At 32.0% G+C, this 19,056-nt stretch overlaps 1 protein-coding gene across 2 annotated transcripts in view; it reads right to left on the bottom strand.

The window, feature by feature from the left end:
- LOC107443169 (uncharacterized) overlaps positions 1-19,056 on the bottom strand; it is a 327,331-nt gene that overhangs the window by 164,374 nt on the left and 143,901 nt on the right. For both annotated transcript variants that reach the window (XM_071187585.2, XM_071187586.2), the window contains exon 2: positions 18,203-18,526. In XM_071187585.2, coding sequence (XP_071043686.1) covers positions 18,203-18,393 — 191 coding nt within the window. In that variant the 5' untranslated portion in view covers positions 18,394-18,526. The remainder of the gene's footprint in view (positions 1-18,202; positions 18,527-19,056) is intronic.

Raw genomic sequence — 19,056 nt, 5'->3', positions numbered from 1 at the left:
TTAAATAATAAAAAGATTATTGGGTTAAATTTTATTTTATCTAATGGCATTATAGTTTATACTAAAAAAACAATATGAAAGCTTTCAATATAATTTAATGGTAAAGAAATTCTAATTTAACTGCAAAGACAAAATCAAAATAAATTCGTTTCAAATTATCTACTCAATAGCTGTAAGTATGTCATGTTTCTTTTTAACTGATATTAGCTTTTTTTTTTAAATTATCAGGAACTAAATAACTTATTCATTTTTAAACATCGCAGTGCATCAAACTGTATTAAAATAATCAATACCTTTATAAATTCAGCTTAGGATATTTGGGTCAGAATACTTATCCATGAAAAATTTTATATTGAATCTCTCTGTATTTTTTTAAACTTAGTTTGCATAATAATAATTTTTTTTAAAGTAAATTTATTAAAAATCAGTTTTTTAGTCAAACATTGACAAAAAAGAAGGGTCAAAACTACCAAAACATGGTAAAATTGCATTGTTTCTAGCTCCACGGGAACGCCAAAAACCACGATAAAGCTTCGAAGGCTTTGGAAATTTTTACCGAAAATGATTTTCTGAAGTGACTTTTGGTAAAATTGACAATAAAATACAGTTTTATTTCCAAGCTGTTTTGTAGTAAATGTGGTAAAATTTAGTAATTATAACCAAAAAGTTATTGTACTAGTATAATTTAAAATGATTAAAAATATGCAGTTTGATAACGTCTATTTTATTTAATAGCTATAAGTTAACATCTACCATCCTTTAAAACCATAAAAAAATGTGCATTTGTAATTTTTATTTTTTTTCATAACCATCGTTGAACAGCCGACCCAACTTCGGGTTTACGACGACTAATGTTCAACTCCGCTGCCTTGTAATTTTGAACCAGTGCAGAAGACAAGGAAATTTCCTGGTAAGTACCCCCAGAGGTATGATTTGTTATGGGAACATGGAGGACTTTGTGACTCCAAAGATTTAACGTGCATCAGTCTCCATCTTCGGCCGGCGGTGATCGAACCCACGACCTCTTGGACATGGGCCCAGTGCCCAACCAACCAGGCTATCCCGGCCCTACCCCGGCTATTTGTGATTGTACAAATCCCTTGACTGGGCGAAACTAAATCAGTAGCTTAACTGTCATGTATCCCAACATTCAAAACTAGAAGAACGCTCGAATCTTACTGCAATCCTAAATGTATATTTACACATACACATGCATACTACACGCGGCAGTAGATCCATCTTTATAATGTCCTCAGCTAATGTTTGCGATCAGCTCTGCAACCAGACAAGGGGTTATAATAAATAGTCCTTTGCAATGAGAACACAAGATTGTACATGTATGTGTAACAATAAATAAATAAATGGCACATAACGGAGAAAGACAGCACAGCAAAATTGAGCCCGCTATCTGCACGCTTCAAAATAATTGGTGGAAGAATACCCTTTGCCATCAAAAGCTTCAGCAATGTAAGTTTGTTTTACCAGCAATAAAGGCTGGAGGCCTTCTTGCGATGTCGCTGTTCTGCTTATCTCTCTGAAATGTGGATATAGCGGGTTTGAATTCCGCTATAACACTGGGTGTATATTTTTCCTGTCTTTCTCAAACTTGTACTGTTTTCATGAAAATAGTTTTTAGTAGGTGTCCAGGGTACCCAGCCTACCCTGCCAGACTCTCTTTACGTGGTTAATATCCGGATTTGGCAAAAGACTTTTACTACCCGCTTCCGGATACCAGGATCCGGCCAATTTTGCCTGGTATCTAGTGCCGGGTAACACTTATTCAAGCTCACCACCATATTACGATTTATAGTAACCTTAAAATTATTTATAAAAATAATTGATGTTTCGGAAATCTTACCCATTTCTTAATAATCAATTTGAAATTACTCTTTTATTCACGACATATTTTCCTATTTTAATTTAGGAAAACCTTGGTTGGTAGGTTCTTTATTTAAGTCACACTTGAACTGCAAATTGGGTATTGGCGACCGTCTGGGAAACATCCCTGAAAAGGATCCGTGGACATCACAACTTTGATCCAATGCAAAAATGATGGCTTCCCACTTTGGGAGTCCCACGATTTGCGAGCACTTTAAGAGCAGTGAGGCTACGCAGGCTGATCAAAGTGGTCACCCACACGCTTACTGACCGCAGTCAGTGATGCTTGACTTTGGTGTTCTTCTGGGAACTTTGTCGTTCAGTTCACTGTGGAACCTAAAACCTTAGTGAATTTAGCACCTTTGGAACGGAGAAATATGTAAGCGAAAAATAAGTGTCCAATTTTGGAGAAGGGCATGTAAATTAAGAAGTCTAGTTCTGAATGCTATTTTGACTATATTAATACAAAATTAGAGCTTCAGAATTAATATGATATTTATTTAAATTTGATGAAATTGAAATGACTAAAATGGCAAATTAAATATTTTTTTTAATGGAGGGCGCTTGGGGTTGTCCCATTGGCCACAGAAATGCCAGAACTGCTACTCTCTTCTCGTTAACCAGTGGGCACTTGTGGCGAAGCCATGGCGGTGGAGCAGCGTCGCCCACGTCACACAACCACAAACCCGTTTATAGAGCTGGTCACATTCACACAATAACACACAAAGGAGAAAGGACATAGAACATGGAGAGAAAGAAACATCCATGCCCTGAGCATCAAATTAAATATAGAAAATACGATACATATGTATCATTCTTATTAAATTGCTTTCAGCAAATGAATAAAAGTATTTACATGTTTTTATTATTTGGGTTTAAAATCTGAGCATTTCATCGAATTATAATAGACAACAACTGTTGTCAAGAAAGCATAAGTATTTTTTTTTTTACAAATGACGTATGAATTATTGAAGATTAATTTCCTGTCACCAGTGGCGTAGCTAGGTAAGCAAGGGCCCTGGGGCAAATTAAAAAATGGGGCCCCACTGCTATATAAACTGATTAGGTTTTATCAAATAAAAATATGAAATATACAAATACTTTAAAAATGCTAAGCTACTTAAGCTTTTTTTTGTGCACTGCAGGGCAGGTAATAAAAATATTAAACAGTAACAACATAAATAACAATTAATACTTGGTGTACGTTTGGCTAATAAAACGAGATAGAGAAGATTCAATGGTTTATTATATAAAGGTCGGGACTACCAACTGACTAAATAACAATTATATTTACAATTTTTTCCTAGCTTTAGTTTTCGCAAAAGTATCAATGACTTCGTTTAAATCCAGGCTTGATGCGGTTTTGTTTTCAATTTTGCTATTAGCGATAAATGTCGGAGTCGAGTTTGGCCCACATTATTTCTTAAATAATTTTTTATTATTCTTAATTTGCTAAGTGACCTTTCAGCTGCTGCAGAAGTGACAGGAATTGTAAAGAATAACAACATTGTTGTAAATACTTCCGTTAGGTCGCATTCTAGCACTCCATATTTGCTCATTATTTCCTTACATAATTGGTGAACAGTCCATGCTTGAGTTAGTTGAGGAAAAACTAGGTGGTAAATATTAATAAATTGAAGTGAAAAACTAGGGCCTATTATATCTGAATATTTTCTTTGGAATTCGTCACACTTTTGTAATAAAGTTGCTTCATCAACATGTAATAAAAATGTTGGTGTTAGAAAATCGAATATATGACAGACTGCACTCATACCAATAAAACGTGTATCTAATTGAGATATTACTGTGTCTAGTACATTATTGAAAATCTCAATTTTAAATATTTTTTCTCGGTTTGGAAATCGGTGATCAGCAGCTAATTCATCAAAATGTTTTTTAACTTTTCTTTGCCTTTTTTCTTGAAAATGGGTACCAATACCATATTTTCTTGCAGTTTCACTGGCTTTGCACTTGAATAATTCGAAATCATTTCTATAAATTTGCAACTTTGCTTTGGTCTCTGCTAAAACTTTACTCGACTCGCCCAAATTGATGTCGCATTTTTGTAAAGTTTTGGATGCATAATTGATGTCGTTCAATACACTGTGCAAGAATTCGCAAAGCAACACGAACTCGAAATTTAGCAGTTTTGTTTTAATACTCTCTGCTTCACTACGCTCATCTTTATTAGGACTCTTTAGAACTATTTCTGATAATATCAAAATAACGAAGTTTTATTGCAGATATCGTATTGACCCTACTGGACCGTCTAGTCGGATTTAGTTTTTTTAGAGTGGTGTCCGATTCGCCAGTGAATTTTGACAGTAGATCCCAACGTTTGATGCTGTTTCCGAAAAAGTTATACAAATCTTTCAACGTTGCGAAAAAAATCTGTATTTCCACACAACTGCTTCATCACCAAATTCAAATTATGAGTGGCACAATGTACGTACTCTGCGTTAGGCTGGATATCCTTAATATGTTTCTGTATACCATTATACACACCTTTATCACACTGGCTCCATCATAACCTTGCCCCACACATTTTTTTAAATCAATATTTTTGTCGATAAATAATGTTGTCACTTGGTTGATTAAATCTAATGCGCCATGTTTGATGGCTGCATAAAAGCCTAGAAACACTTCTTTTACTTCTATATCAATTGGCTGTCCATTTTCCGATCTGGTTATTACTGCATACCTCACAACAATGCTTAGCTGATCTACCTTCGATATGTCTTGTATCGTATCCATTATGATGGCAAAAAACGGTGACACTCTAATTTGTTCTAGTAGATGGGTTTCGAGTTTGATCCCCAAGCTCTCAATCATTTCATTTTGAATTAATGCAGTCAGATATCTTGTAAATCCTAAAAACATAAAAAAACACAATTTCAAAACAGTCCTGATATTAAACAGTTAATAATTATAAACAAAATAAAACGATAAAAAAACTTTGAAATAATTATTATTACCTTTGGGCATATCCAAAACTTGCCGCAAAATGTGATCATATCGGGCGACAAGCTCTACAAAGGACAGAAAATTTCCGTGGTATCTTTTCTGACTTAAGTCTTCTTGATGTCCTCTCAAAGCCTAAGAAAACTTTTTTCTAGGGTAAGTATATGATATCGAATAGCCTTTGAAGAACCATTTTCCAAAGTGATGTTTCTTTGCGAATTTCATTTTTAAGTTCTTGTTGATAGTATTAGTATCGTTTCTTTTTTTTCGTTTATAGTTCCGTTGATAGTATTTTTATCGTTTTTTCTTTTCATACACAGCACATGCTTCCGAATGGCCACTCGACAAACTGTGTTGTTTAATTCCTTCTGATAAATGCTTCCAATCTCGAATTCCCGTACACCAAACATTATTCCTCTGTGAAGCAAATAACCAGCAGGGTCAACAATAGGCAGCGTCACAACCAAAATCGATTAACTGGCCCATATTTAGAACACGAAACGTAGTACGATTTTGAAAAACACCTATTGTTCTGGTTGATGTCTGTTGGAAAAGGTCCTGAAGGCTGTAAAGGCCCCATATCAAGAGTTTGACGTTTTTCGTTATCACTTAATATCTTGTTCGTGAAGTTTCCCAAGTCATAAGAAGATTTGTCGTACACATTTTCGAAAAATGTTGAGGTCTGTGGTTCCTCCAAACCCTCCGCTCTTATGTGCGTCATGCAAACATCATCCACGTTCACATGATTTGCGGCGGAGGTATCTCCAACTGCAATAATTGTCGAATCTTCTTCAGTAGGCTTCTCAACCAACACTGCAGTTACCACATTATTTGAGTCACTATCAATAGAAATATTTTGGAGAGATGTACTTGCAGAAGGCTGACTAAAAAACTTGTCAATTTTGGGCAATTTTTGTTTACTATCTTCTCTTTCTTGGCGTTGTTTGCGTTTAAATGCACCACTGGGTTGCTTCTTTTTATCCATAATTTTAGTTTTCTAATTTATTTAAACAATACAATATTAGATTGTGCTCGAATAGGTAGGTACTCTTGTTCACTGACGACGTTAAAAGTAAAATAAAAGGAAAGAGAAACACAATGATACGCTACAAGCGTCGTTGGGGAATCCCCGGAAAAAAATTTATCACCGTTAGTGTTACCGCATTTAACGATGGAGACTGTAATGGTTGGCAACTGTTTGGCGACCTTTTAAAGCGCACTTGGCGCATTTTGTCATCCCGTCGGAGGGACGCGAGAGAGAGAAAGGTAGATGTACTGTTTGTCTACGATAGGTACTCTGTCCGCCATTCGTCTGGAGGGGTGGCGGGGACTATGGTAACGAGGTATGATTATTTCAAGTAGGGGTGCGGGGTCCCTCTTAAGACTGGTTTCGGTGGGAGAAAAGGAGACTTCTTTCTTCGATCTATTGTATTAGCCCTAGAGTTAAGAGAAATGAGCATTCGCGCCTGAAACATCGTTTAGAGCGTGTGATTCCTTTTTTTTTTAATCTTTTCTCTTTTTCAAAAGCTTCTGTTTTAGAAAAAAAATTTAAAAAATTTATATGTATGTATCGAATATGTATGGAAATTGTATAAAATTGTTTAAAGCAGCTCAATGTTTTATTAATAAATAACTCATCTATAAATTTATCATACATAGTAAATTGGTTATTAAGAAAAACATAAATTTGCTAATAAAAACTGTTTTTAATAAATAGTGAAAAAAAAACTGTACAGGTTACAATAAAATATGAATAAGAAAACGTAATTTAAGCAAAAAAAACTTCAGATAATTCCAGATGGTTTGATGGGTGCTGATAAAAATCATCGTTGATAGTTTTAGATTTCATCCTAGTTGCGGTCACTTGCTTTCAGTTTCAAAAAAAATAAATAAAGAAAGAAAATATATAAAAATTAATAATCAAAATAAAGATACTTAATATTTCTCCGGCACAGATAACGTGAACTATTTTTATTTTCAGCAAAAGTTTTATCTCCTTTCAAAATCAGAGTTATTAAGTTTAAGCTCTTCACTTTTTCCAGAAAATTCAAGTAATAAAAGAAATTAACTGCTTTAAAAAATGTGCAAGTTTAGAAATTAAACCATCTAACTATGAATGAACATTCATAATAAATATCGTAAAATTAAAAAGTAATATTAAAAAAACCTGTACTACCCTTAATGTCAGAATTTGTTCACTTTTTTTCCTTTGTATTTAAAAAATAACAACTGATTGAATCGAGAGAATTATTTTAAGTAAGAAAGAAATATTCATGCGAATCTTTAAAAAGTTCTTGAATCAGATTAAATAAGTCTCCTACTGGTGGCTGAGTCAGCCAATCTGGTATACTCCCCATACAAGCTATCATCGAAGGCGAAAGAAAAGGAGACCTCTTCATCGAAGCCACCCTCCCTAAAATGCTCTCTTCTTGTTTCCATAGCACCAGACTGCCGCAGACTTTGTGGCGGACAGAGTACCTATCGTAGACAAACAGGTTTGTCTACGATAGGTACTCTGTCCGCCATTCGTCTGGAGGGGTGGCGGGGACTATGGTAACGAGGTATGATTATTTCAAGTAGGGGTGCGGGGTCCCTCTTAAGACTGGTTTCGGTGGGAGAAAAGGAGACTTCTTTCTTCGATCTATTGTATTAGCCCTAGAGTTAAGAGAAATGAGCATTCGCGCCTGAAACATCGTTTAGAGCGTGTGATTCCTTTTTTTTTTAATCTTTTCTCTTTTTCAAAAGCTTCTGTTTTAGAAAAAAAATTTAAAAAATTTATATGTATGTATCGAATATGTATGGAAATTGTATAAAATTGTTTAAAGCAGCTCAATGTTTTATTAATAAATAACTCATCTATAAATTTATCATACATAGTAAATTGGTTATTAAGAAAAACATAAATTTGCTAATAAAAACTGTTTTTAATAAATAGTGAAAAAAAAACTGTACAGGTTACAATAAAATATGAATAAGAAAACGTAATTTAAGCAAAAAAAACTTCAGATAATTCCAGATGGTTTGATGGGTGCTGATAAAAATCATCGTTGATAGTTTTAGATTTCATCCTAGTTGCGGTCACTTGCTTTCAGTTTCAAAAAAAATAAATAAAGAAAGAAAATATTTAAAAATTAATAATCAAAATAAAGATACTTAATATTTCTCCGGCACAGATAACGTGAACTATTTTTATTTTCAGCAAAAGTTTTATCTCCTTTCAAAATCAGAGTTATTAAGTTTAAGCTCTTCACTTTTTCCAGAAAATTCAAGTAATAAAAGAAATTAACTGCTTTAAAAAATGTGCAAGTTTAGAAATTAAACCATCTAACTATGAATGAACATTCATAATAAATATCGTAAAATTAAAAAGTAATATTAAAAAAACCTGTACTACCCTTAATGTCAGAATTTGTTCACTTTTTTTCCTTTGTATTTAAAAAATAACAACTGATTGAATCGAGAGAATTATTTTAAGTAAGAAAGAAATATTCATGCGAATCTTTAAAAAGTTCTTGAATCAGATTAAATAAGTCTCCTACTGGTGGCTGAGTCAGCCAATCTGGTATACTCCCCATACAAGCTATCATCGAAGGCGAAAGAAAAGGAGACCTCTTCATCGAAGCCACCCTCCCTAAAATGCTCTCTTCTTGTTTCCATAGCACCAGACTGCCGCAGACTTTGTGGCGGACAGAGTACCTATCGTAGACAAACAGTATGTATGATGTAATCTGGAGAGGGTCTCCCTTGGTATTCTAAGAGCTGGAAGCTCTTACTGGAAAACAATGCCTATTTCTTTTGTTTTTAAATAAAGTTAAGTTTTATTGTCTTAAAAATCTGGTCTGTTTATTTATTGGAAAGGAAAGGCGTTACAGAGACCATGAACGATCTCCTGCCCAAGGAACTGAATTGATGTACCTACTGCAGGTGACTTGCATTTTTTCACGATATTTCGCGTTATACAATGAGCTGTAGCCGAAATCTATAGATTTGACTCGATTTATTCACTTAACGGACATCAATATGAGTGGTAAAATCAAATAAAATTGAACCACTATATTGACCAGTACAAAAAGGTTTATTGACATTAGCTTACTTACTCCTGATACAGCATTAATTTTTTAACCGTTTTCGAAAAAAAAAATCTTAACTCGAATTCACAATAAAACGCACATATCACTATCCGTCAAATTGACAACACTGCCAACCTACAGAAAGAATTTAGGGGAATTCCCTAGGCATAACTTTTGAATTTCTCTCAACTGAGTTGTCATGATTAAAGTGGGGTTGCAACCTGTCATATTTATTTTGAAAATGGGAGAAATTTCCAAAAGTTCAGTTTGATCGAGATTTCCGGTAAGGATTCGAGGGCCCCCTGAGCTTGAGGGCCCCGGGGCACTGCCCCGCCTAGCCCCTAGGTAGCTACGCCACTGCCTGTCACATAGGAATTTAACATCATTGAAGATTAATATCCTAGTAAAGAAAACTGCATTTTAAAACCGAGTTAATCTTTTAAAAAAAAATTAATAAATAAAGTTTTTAAAGGTAGTTTTTACCTGAAAAACAAAAACAAAAAATAATTAATTTGTTTACAATTCAACAAAAAACTTATTTGGAGACATTTTATTACATTTCCAGCATAAGTTGATTAAATTTGATACTGAAAAGTAGCTAGAATTAATAAAATTGGTTAAATGCTACATTTTTACTAGAAAGCCCGTTTTTTACTCGTTAGCTCAATAAATTCCTTTTTCAACCAGTCTGGTTAAAGTTCTCTAACTGACAGCCATCTATAAATTTCCTCAGAACATTGCATTAAGCATATTCTGTATTAACTGCTATATATAATTTTGGCGATTTCTTTGAGACATAAAATGATTTACAATATATAGAATATATGATACAGAATGAAAATCCGACAAACCGTTCAAAGTTCTAAGGGTGATTGTACAACATATTGAATATATAATACAGAATGAATATCCGGCAAACCATTTAAAATTTATAAGGGTTAGTGTGCGATTTCTTGGAACTTAAAAAAGGAAATAAGCCAACTTATTATTCATTATGTGAAAAGTATCAATGTATTTGATCAATCAATAAAGAAACATGATATTTAGCTTGTTACATCCAAAAGAAATTACAAAATGTCCTTTAACGACTGCTACTAATGATTAATATGAACGAAAAAATTGACTTCATCAACAGAAATTATGCGGATTATGTTTTCGAAGGACAGAATTGCTTATTATCATAAAAGGAAGTCTCACTTTCAGTTAATATGGAAGGGAAATAGATAATTGTTGAGCAATTGTGAACATTAAAGTACTAGAAGATCTGAAAACATGAGGAAAATAATTCAGTTTTATATAAATAGATTATATAAAAATATAACATAAATAGAAATTCGATTTTTTTTTCTTCACATATATTTTAAAAAAAGTGTTTAAAATAATTGTTTATTTAATGATTTTACAATGTGTTTAAGAGCGAAGGATAAACAATATTACTCCCCAAGTAATAAAAAAACATGCTGATACAAGCCCATTTTGTAATTTTTTCGGTTTTATGTTGAGTCACAGTTAAGTGCAGTGTTACAAAATCGAATTGTAGGATACTAAAGAAAACATTTGATTTGTTTAATAAAATTGATGTTATTTATGCTTTAAGAACCAGAAAATCAATCTCCCTAAAGCTAAAGAATTAAATTTTAACTGGTACCGTCCGATTCGTGTGAAAATATCTCTAAAATACTTTTGAGACTATAGTTTGTGCATATACTATCTATACATTAATTTTTTATTACTATTTTCCTAGCGATATAAACTAAAGACAATTATTGTAAACCTAAAACATTTCCTATTAAGGTTCTCAGACATCCAAATTTTCATTATATTGGGAATTTACTTTATTCTTTCGATATCTAAATATAAACTCTTGTTTTCTTACTCATTCGTTATAATGAGAGTTTTTCACTATTTGTTCTAGAGATATAAACCAAAGAAAATTACTTGGGAGTCAATAAAAAATATCACAAATATTATTTATTTTAAATTGAAAACATCTTATAATAATGTTCTCAAATATCCAAATTTCCATAAATATTGGAGAAATGTTTACTTTATTCTTATGTTTGATGAAAAAAAGACATGTTTTCTTATTCATTCGTCATATTGAGTATGACATGAGTATATAGAAGATGGGTCAATTTACAAAATCCATAAAACATTCTAAAGAAACATCTAAACAAGCGAGAGGGAAAAAAACAGGTGGAAAACTGAAGGAAAAAAAACAACCCATAATGATTGTCTCGTTGCTTTCTTTGTAAAACTTCAAGAGAAAGATCGTACAGTATAAATCTACAAGAATATATCATTATAAAATATATTTTGAAACACATTTTTTTGAAGTATTCTTTATTTTTCAGGATAAGAGAAGAAAGAGCGAGTTTACAACTTATTCAAGAATTTAAAATATTTTTCGAAGTGGAAAAGTGGGTTTGAAATATAAATGTACAATAAATCGTGGTTATGGTTAGGGCTGAATCTAAGTTTGATATTTGATAATAAAATTAGGGTTAAAACAATAATTTAATCATAAAAATGATTAACTTAGACAAAAATCTAACTTTTTGTGCTTATTTCTTTAATAATTAAGGTTTAGTTAATGTACAAAATTAATTTTGCTGATGCAAAGTGTTGATATGTAATATTTATATCTAAATTATTTAATCTAAGTTTCTTAAAATTATTTATTACCCCTTAAAAAGTGAAACTGCGACTCGAAAAAAGCAACATGGTTTTAAAAAGTACCATACTTTTTCAATTTATAAAATGCAATTTTTTCAGAACTAACAAGGTCGTGACACACTTTTAAAAGAGATAAAATAAAAGAGGAAAAATAATATCCTGCAAATACGGAACATAGAGCCCATAAAATGATCTTCCAATTCATTATAAAATTAAATATTCCAGAATGGAATAAAATATTTCTCACGTTAAATAGAATCAGGAATATTCTTTAATAATGCCATTTGCAATCACAAGTTTGAAAATGGTTTGGCTAATTGTTATGATAACACATAGAAATTTGATTTTAAGTCAGAAACCGATGGAATGTATTTTTACCAAATCTCAAATTTTTCAAAATGAGGACTTTAGTTTCAAAACTGGTTTGATTATTTTTTCTTTAATAACACAAGCCTGCGAAATTGAACTTTTTGAAAAATACAAGAGAAGTTATTGTTGATTTATATGTTATTTGATGTGCTGATTTCGAAAATGACCTTCATTTTTCCCAATCACATCAGGATTTTTTATAAAATCGAGATTAATGTTTTTACTGAAATCCTATTTGGAAAGGAATTCTCTCAAGCAATTTTGCATGTACTATCCGGTAACTGTTCTCTTTATTCATTTTGATCTATGTAAAATTTAATCTTGTGAAAGAATACTGATTTTTGAGCTATCAGCTAATTTTTTATAGGTTAAAATGAATAAACCAGACCGCAGAAGTCACCTCTGGTCGAGAGAAAAACAATACTTGAAAAAACCTTGTGTTCAAACCTTTTACATCAGTATCTAGAAGAAAATCACCAACATGCCATTTTAATTTGTTTTTATTGAGATAACTTACGCAAAATTGACGTTAAACCAAGAATAACAAATATTGTGTATGTGTATATGAAAACTTGAAACAAAAAACAAAACAAACAAAGCAAGCAAAAAACAAAAAAGAAAAGTTTCTATTTAAGTATATACTCGTTTTCCTCTGAAACTTATTTTTGATGATCTTCTTTTATGCTTAATCTCAGGTTTATCCCGAGCAATCATCCAACAGTAGTCAGCGAACATGTTCTTGTCCCATCTTCCTTGATATTTACGCTCCATATTCTTGGCTGATTTCTTGATGGAAACTTTCTCCTTATTCTTCGCTGACTGTTCCTAAATTTTCAGGGAAAAAGTCCACGTGAGTGAAGAAAATGCATTTTTACACTCATGGAGCAATCCAACGTTTTAAATTTGTCCAGAATTTTCATTACAATTTCCTTATAATCAGGACCCTTGTAATAACCCAGAAATTTACTGACGACACCCTTGAAAGCAACCCAAGCTTCTTTTTCCGTTTCTGTCATGCTAGTCTCAAATTCTTTATCCTTCATGAGTTTGCAGATATCTGGATCAACAAATATTCTTTCTTTCAACTTAGCTTGGGATAAACCTGGAAACTTTTTGCACAGGTATTTGAAACAATTGCCAACTTTTGGAGCAACATTGAAAAACTGCTTCATTACACCTAATTTTATCTGCAGCGGAGGTAAAAATACTTTTTTCGGATCAACTAAGCTGTTTCGAATAGTGTTCTTGATGCCTGGTTCAAGATTTTGTCTTTTCGGTCATTCTTTTTTGACCCAATGTTGAGTCTTGTCACGGCTGTCCCACTCACAGATGAAACATGGGTTATTTAGAAATCCCCCTTGTTGACCAAGAAGCATGGAGATAATTTTCAAATCACCGCAAATGGTCCAACTGTGGTCGATATAATTTATTTTGTTCGGGACGAGAGCCAGGTTTTCGTAGCATTCTTTTAAATATACTGAGTGTCCAACTAGTACTGATGCATACTGGCTCCTATGATAAGGAAGAACATCCTTGAGGCTTCTTTCAGAGGAATCTATAAACAGCCTCCACTCATCTTTATTGTAGATGACATTAAATTTGCTCATCAATCCAGGAACATCAGAACAATATACCAAGTTCTCCTCTTCAGCAAAGTACTTAATAAATTCCTTTTCACGATTCCTGTACCAATAAAAAGATGTTCCTTTGGCCAATAAGTTTTTTTTCTTTCTGTCATGAGCCTAATAATTCAGCTGCCTCTTTCGAAAGGCCAAGATCTCTAGTCAGATCATTAAGCTCAACCTGAGGCGAGGGCTGAGGTAAACCGGCTAGAAATGTTTATATTCGATATCGGAGCCTTGAACTTCTAGATGTTCCGAGTCTGAAGACTCTGAAGAGATGATTGGTAATTCAGTTGGAGGCAAAGGCACATCAGGTCATTGCTATCAGGATAAGATATTAGTCTTTGATTTTTCCGGTTATACCCACGAACATGGCAGGAACAAAAATAACAATCATCAAAGTGGTTTTGGGGTTCCCTCCGCGTCGCAGGAATTCCAAATCGTAAAGCAGTCTTCCTTCCTTGATGCCATAAGCGTAGATCATTGAGACACTGCACACAAACTTTATGAGGTGCCCAAGATTTGTCCTGATCTCCGAGTTTTATGTCAAAATATGCGAGATAAAGTTGTCTTACATAATCTATAATGCTCCTCATGCGATTTTTAACAACACTATATTCGCCGCATGTATAACAAAAGTCATCTGGGAAATTTTCACAATGTCTTGAACTCAAAGCCATGTTTCACGAAACACACAGAAAAAAGCAAACTTCAAAATGACTCCCTATTAAGCTTGCTAGTGTTTCTGAGAGGTCAGCGAACCTAGATAAGGATTCTCGCGACGCTATTGGTAGAGAGAGATTGTTACAGAGAGTGGGACGGTGACAGGAAGTAGTGATAGAGGGGTACTTTTGTAGATTTGACCAAAGTAGGATGCTGGTCAGTCAAGAAGGGAAGAAATTCAAAAACAAAAATTTTTTATGGTAAATGTTCATAAAAATTCCAGTAAAATTGAACTTTTCTAAAAAACGTGACGTGATGGAAATTTTTCATTATTATTTTCCATTTCAGCACCAAAAAATACATTAAGTTCAGCTGTCAGACCTCTTGTATTTTTTTCATCGCAGGCCTGTGTAATTTATTCGTTACACTTTCTTGTAAAACTTGTGCTTATTCTCTTATCTTTTTCATCTATTTCAATCACATCTAACCCCTCCTATTTTTCACATTTTTTTTAATGTTCTTCCAAAATGATTTAAAAAAATTCTTTGAAGGCAAAATAAATAAAAATATCTAAGAAGGAAATAAAGAAGTTATGCCATGTCACCACTTTTAGAATTTTTTGCTCCTCTTTCCATTTCAAATGATTGATACGCAGTTAAAATGTGTCTTTAGGGTCATTATTTTGTATGAAAATTAATCTCCTTGAAATTTCTTTTGTTTTAGATGTTTCTACATGGTGAACTAAAATATTATGGTACATCTTTTTGTTCATAGTTATTTCCGAACCTACTTTTTGATCACTGCTCAGTTTGTGTCACAAAACAACTCCACCGAGAAAAGAAATTTTTTTTATTCATACTTGTTTCGCATTTTCGGTTAGATGCTTTGTTAAATAATACCCTTAATTTATTAATTAAAAAGTCTCTTCTTTGTCAGCGCAACAGCCTCTTGCAGACCTTGGCTGCCTCAACAGTTGACAAACCTTCCAATTTCTTATCATGAGGGTTTTCAATAATTAAATAGTAAACTTACTAGTATTAACCCATATCAGAAATACTTTTATGAAGTTTTATGAAAGTAGCCCACAATTAAAAGTGCTTTCACGAAAATAAATTTAATACTTTGCGTTGCAATATTATTTTAATCAATAAAATATTACTATTCAAATATAAAATTAATATTTTATCCAAACATGAAAAGACATAGGTGTGATTCAGGAAGGAAATCTGATCAACTAACAGTCTGTCCATAGTTCTCTGCAGTACAACTAGTACTGTGACAAATATATTTAAAAATCAATTAAAACATTCAATATGAAGAAAGGGTAGACTAAGCAAAAATCGAAGCGAATAAAGCACAAATAGGGTACAGAATTGGGTATACTATAGTTTCGGTTCCATAAACAAGAACATTCCTCATTATTTAAACACCAAATGAGAGTTGAAAAGTAAAGAGTTGAGCAGGTGCAAGAACCAGCCTGCACAAAGGAACAAACTTTAACAAGATAATGAAATAAAAGAAATGCAAAACAGGCGTAAGGCAGGAACCCGAGAGTGCAAAAAATTAAATTAGAATAGATTTCCAAGCATTGAGAAAGAATAAGGATACTACTAAAATCCTTAACTAAATAATATGAATTTTTGAAATATTGGAATGATTTCCAGAAATCAAGCTCGGTAAATTCAGAACAATGTTGAATGGTTCTAACAGAAGAAAACTATGAAACTAAAAAAACTATGTCTATGAATATAATTCTAACTATATAAGGAGATGGAAGACCGATTACTATTCTGATTTTGGAGACACCTTTCACGTTTTTTACCCTTACCCTTAAATAAAAACTTATCCTTAAATTTTGACCTAAGGAACATGAAAAATATGAAAGTTACATTAATAATAAATAAAAAGGGAAACATTTCAAATGAACATGTTTTAATTATAATTATTTTTATTGTTTTTATTTTAACTTATAGTGCACATGTAAAAAACAGTTTTTTAAATCCTGTATTCATTCCCTTTGGGAACCATACATTTCATTAAAACCAATAAGTTTTAATTTTTATTAATAAATTAAATTTATGAAAACTGCGGAAAATTTTAAATCCTTCTATTAAATAATCATTGTTTAGACCTTAGGTAAATACTTTAATAGGATATAAATTGTTTTCAAGTTTGTAATATTAAAACTAAGTTGCCAAAAATAACAAAGTAGCACAAGTGTTAATAATACAATGCTGTAACTTTTTATGGCTAATAATTATTTGGGTGATGTTGATATTATCTTTCTCTGTAACTTCTGAAACTCCTAACTTACCTTTTATAAAATCTCAACTCCCCTAGAAATTTTCGGAGCTCACGTTTGGAACCTATAAATTAAATGATACTCAAAATTGGTAATAAATACGCACCGTATTATCCTATTGCAAATACTTATTTAAGTTTATATGCTTTGAAGACATATTAAATTCAAAATAATATTTCAAAAATTGTGTTTAAGTGTAAAAGTATGTCTGTTTTTTAAATATTCATTACTTTTCTTCATATATTTGCTCAATAGAATTTTTTTCGACTAGTATGACAACTACGAATAAAATTAATATGATCGCAATAAGACATAGTTTATTTTAATTATAATTTACTAATACTGAAAGACTTGACGTACTTCAAAATAAATTTGCGAACATTTCTATAAGTATAAATCGTTTCAAATCTTTAAACAATCATCCGATTCGTCATCTTTTTTTCCATAAAATCTGAATATGTTTTTACATGAATCCCAATGAGTGTGGAAAACGCGAAAATATTAACCCATGCAATATACGAAATACACCCAATATCGATACATCAGAAAAATATATGCAAGAACTTCAGTTAATCTCCCAAATTCTTCAATAATATTTCCATCGAATTGTAAAACATTCCTAACAAAAGCTTATTTAAACTGAAATTTTATTTACTATTACCGATATATTTTATTTTTCATCCGGTATGTCTTACAAATCTAAAGTGACTATAAATTTTTAGTTATAATTAACGACTCCCTTTTTTTTCATTATAGTATGTTATATGCATTGTACTTTGTATATTCAGCTTTATGTGTTGTCGTTTCATTTCTTTGTGTAAAATTAACTATTAATACATTTCATGGTCACCATTATGAATCATTTCATCCCACGTAACTGAAATATTTCTTGTTTGTTAGCTCGATTGTTGTAAATAATAATATAAAAATAATAATAAGCATATTTCTTACTAATCTCCACCTACTGTTATGTACTTCTATACTTGAATATAAAAATTCCCCTCCCATTAAAAAGAGGTTTTAAAAACCTCTTATTGTGAAGATAATTGTGATGTTGGTTTTTTAAAAAGACATCACTTCTGTAAACCTTGTTCTTTTAGCATTTTTTTGTTTTGTTTCGAAGGTTGTAGAAATGAATCATTTACCATTCTCTTAAGACAAATCTCTTGCGGAATTTCCGAGACTGAAAAATTTGCTAAAAGGACAAAGTTCAAGCACAATGTAAAAAATTCCGGATCAAAATATGGTAAGAGGAACTCGATCCCAGGATTTCACGGTGAATCATTCGTAAAATTCATTTGACTGCGAAGCACATTTTAACTGTAAGGCTTTGTACCCTAATTTTTACAGTAATATAACAGTGATTCCGTAAATTTAGAGTAAATATTACTTTAAGAGCTACAGTATATAAATTTTTTGTTGCATGCAATTTTTCAGCAAAAAATGGATTTTACGGTGAAATGTGACAGCATCCTGTGTGCTGATACTTTTTACCATAATTTTATCCGAAATTTTTGTCATTTACATCAGATGAAGGTTACTTCAAATCATATTGAGTAGGTATGTTTCAAGAGTTAATCAATCAATAAAAATAACAGCCATACCTTGTAAAATAACGAATGATAAATTTCGAAAAGAACTAATAAATAATACCTTCTTACCTTCTAAGCTGTTTCTTTATCAAAATTAGCAACATCAAAAATAAATTAGCTCCCATTCCTAAAAATGCAAGAGAGAATAAAACTACAGCTTCAGTAAATTGAGCAGGATGGCAAGTTGGTGCGGAACTGTTTCCTACATGACTAGCATTGGATACTCCTCCAAAACGTACAACATTTAAAGTGCCAGCCATTCAGTTGGAGAACACTTGCACAATGTTTCTAATCTTTGAGGAGATGCAAGCACTTTTCTTTAAACAATATTATTTTTAAGCTGGCATGAATAGATAAAATAACTTTTTGGTAACAAAAAACATCAAAATTTGCCTGTAAAGAAAAATTAAGTATATTAGTCTATTATTTTTAAACATATGTTTAAAAAGTTATTGTCACGTTGAAATATGCATAACATATTTTATAACATTTAAAATCCAAATTATTATCGTATTTAATCCTTTTTCAATAAATAAAAATCATTAGTATAAACTGCAATGTTTTTATACCACAACCTTGAATTGAATGCAGAATAAAATCTATTTTTTGAGATCCCCTCTACGTCTGCCTAACACATTAGCATAGAATTCAAAAGCCGTTATGTGGTTGCTGATGTTTTGATTTCTCTATTATTTCTCACACTTTCTTTTCCACTAACAATTTTCGATGCACAAGACTAAGAAAAAGAGTCGTGGCGTTATATTTAATCAATTAGCAGCCAATATATGGATTCCTTAACTTTCCTTGGCGAAAACTATGCTAACGTACACAGGAGACTCGCATTTTTGATTTCTAGGTGGACGGAGGTGTTCTGTTGGGCATAGCCCTGCAGCCACACTTTTCGGGCAAATTTTCTAAATTTA

Source organism: Parasteatoda tepidariorum, chromosome 11, assembly GCF_982258835.1.
Source record: "Parasteatoda tepidariorum strain Cologne lab strain chromosome 11, Ptep-v5.0, whole genome shotgun sequence".
In the NCBI taxonomy this organism is placed as follows: Eukaryota; Metazoa; Arthropoda; class Arachnida; order Araneae; family Theridiidae; genus Parasteatoda; species Parasteatoda tepidariorum.
This window is presented reverse-complemented; position numbering and strand designations above follow the sequence as displayed.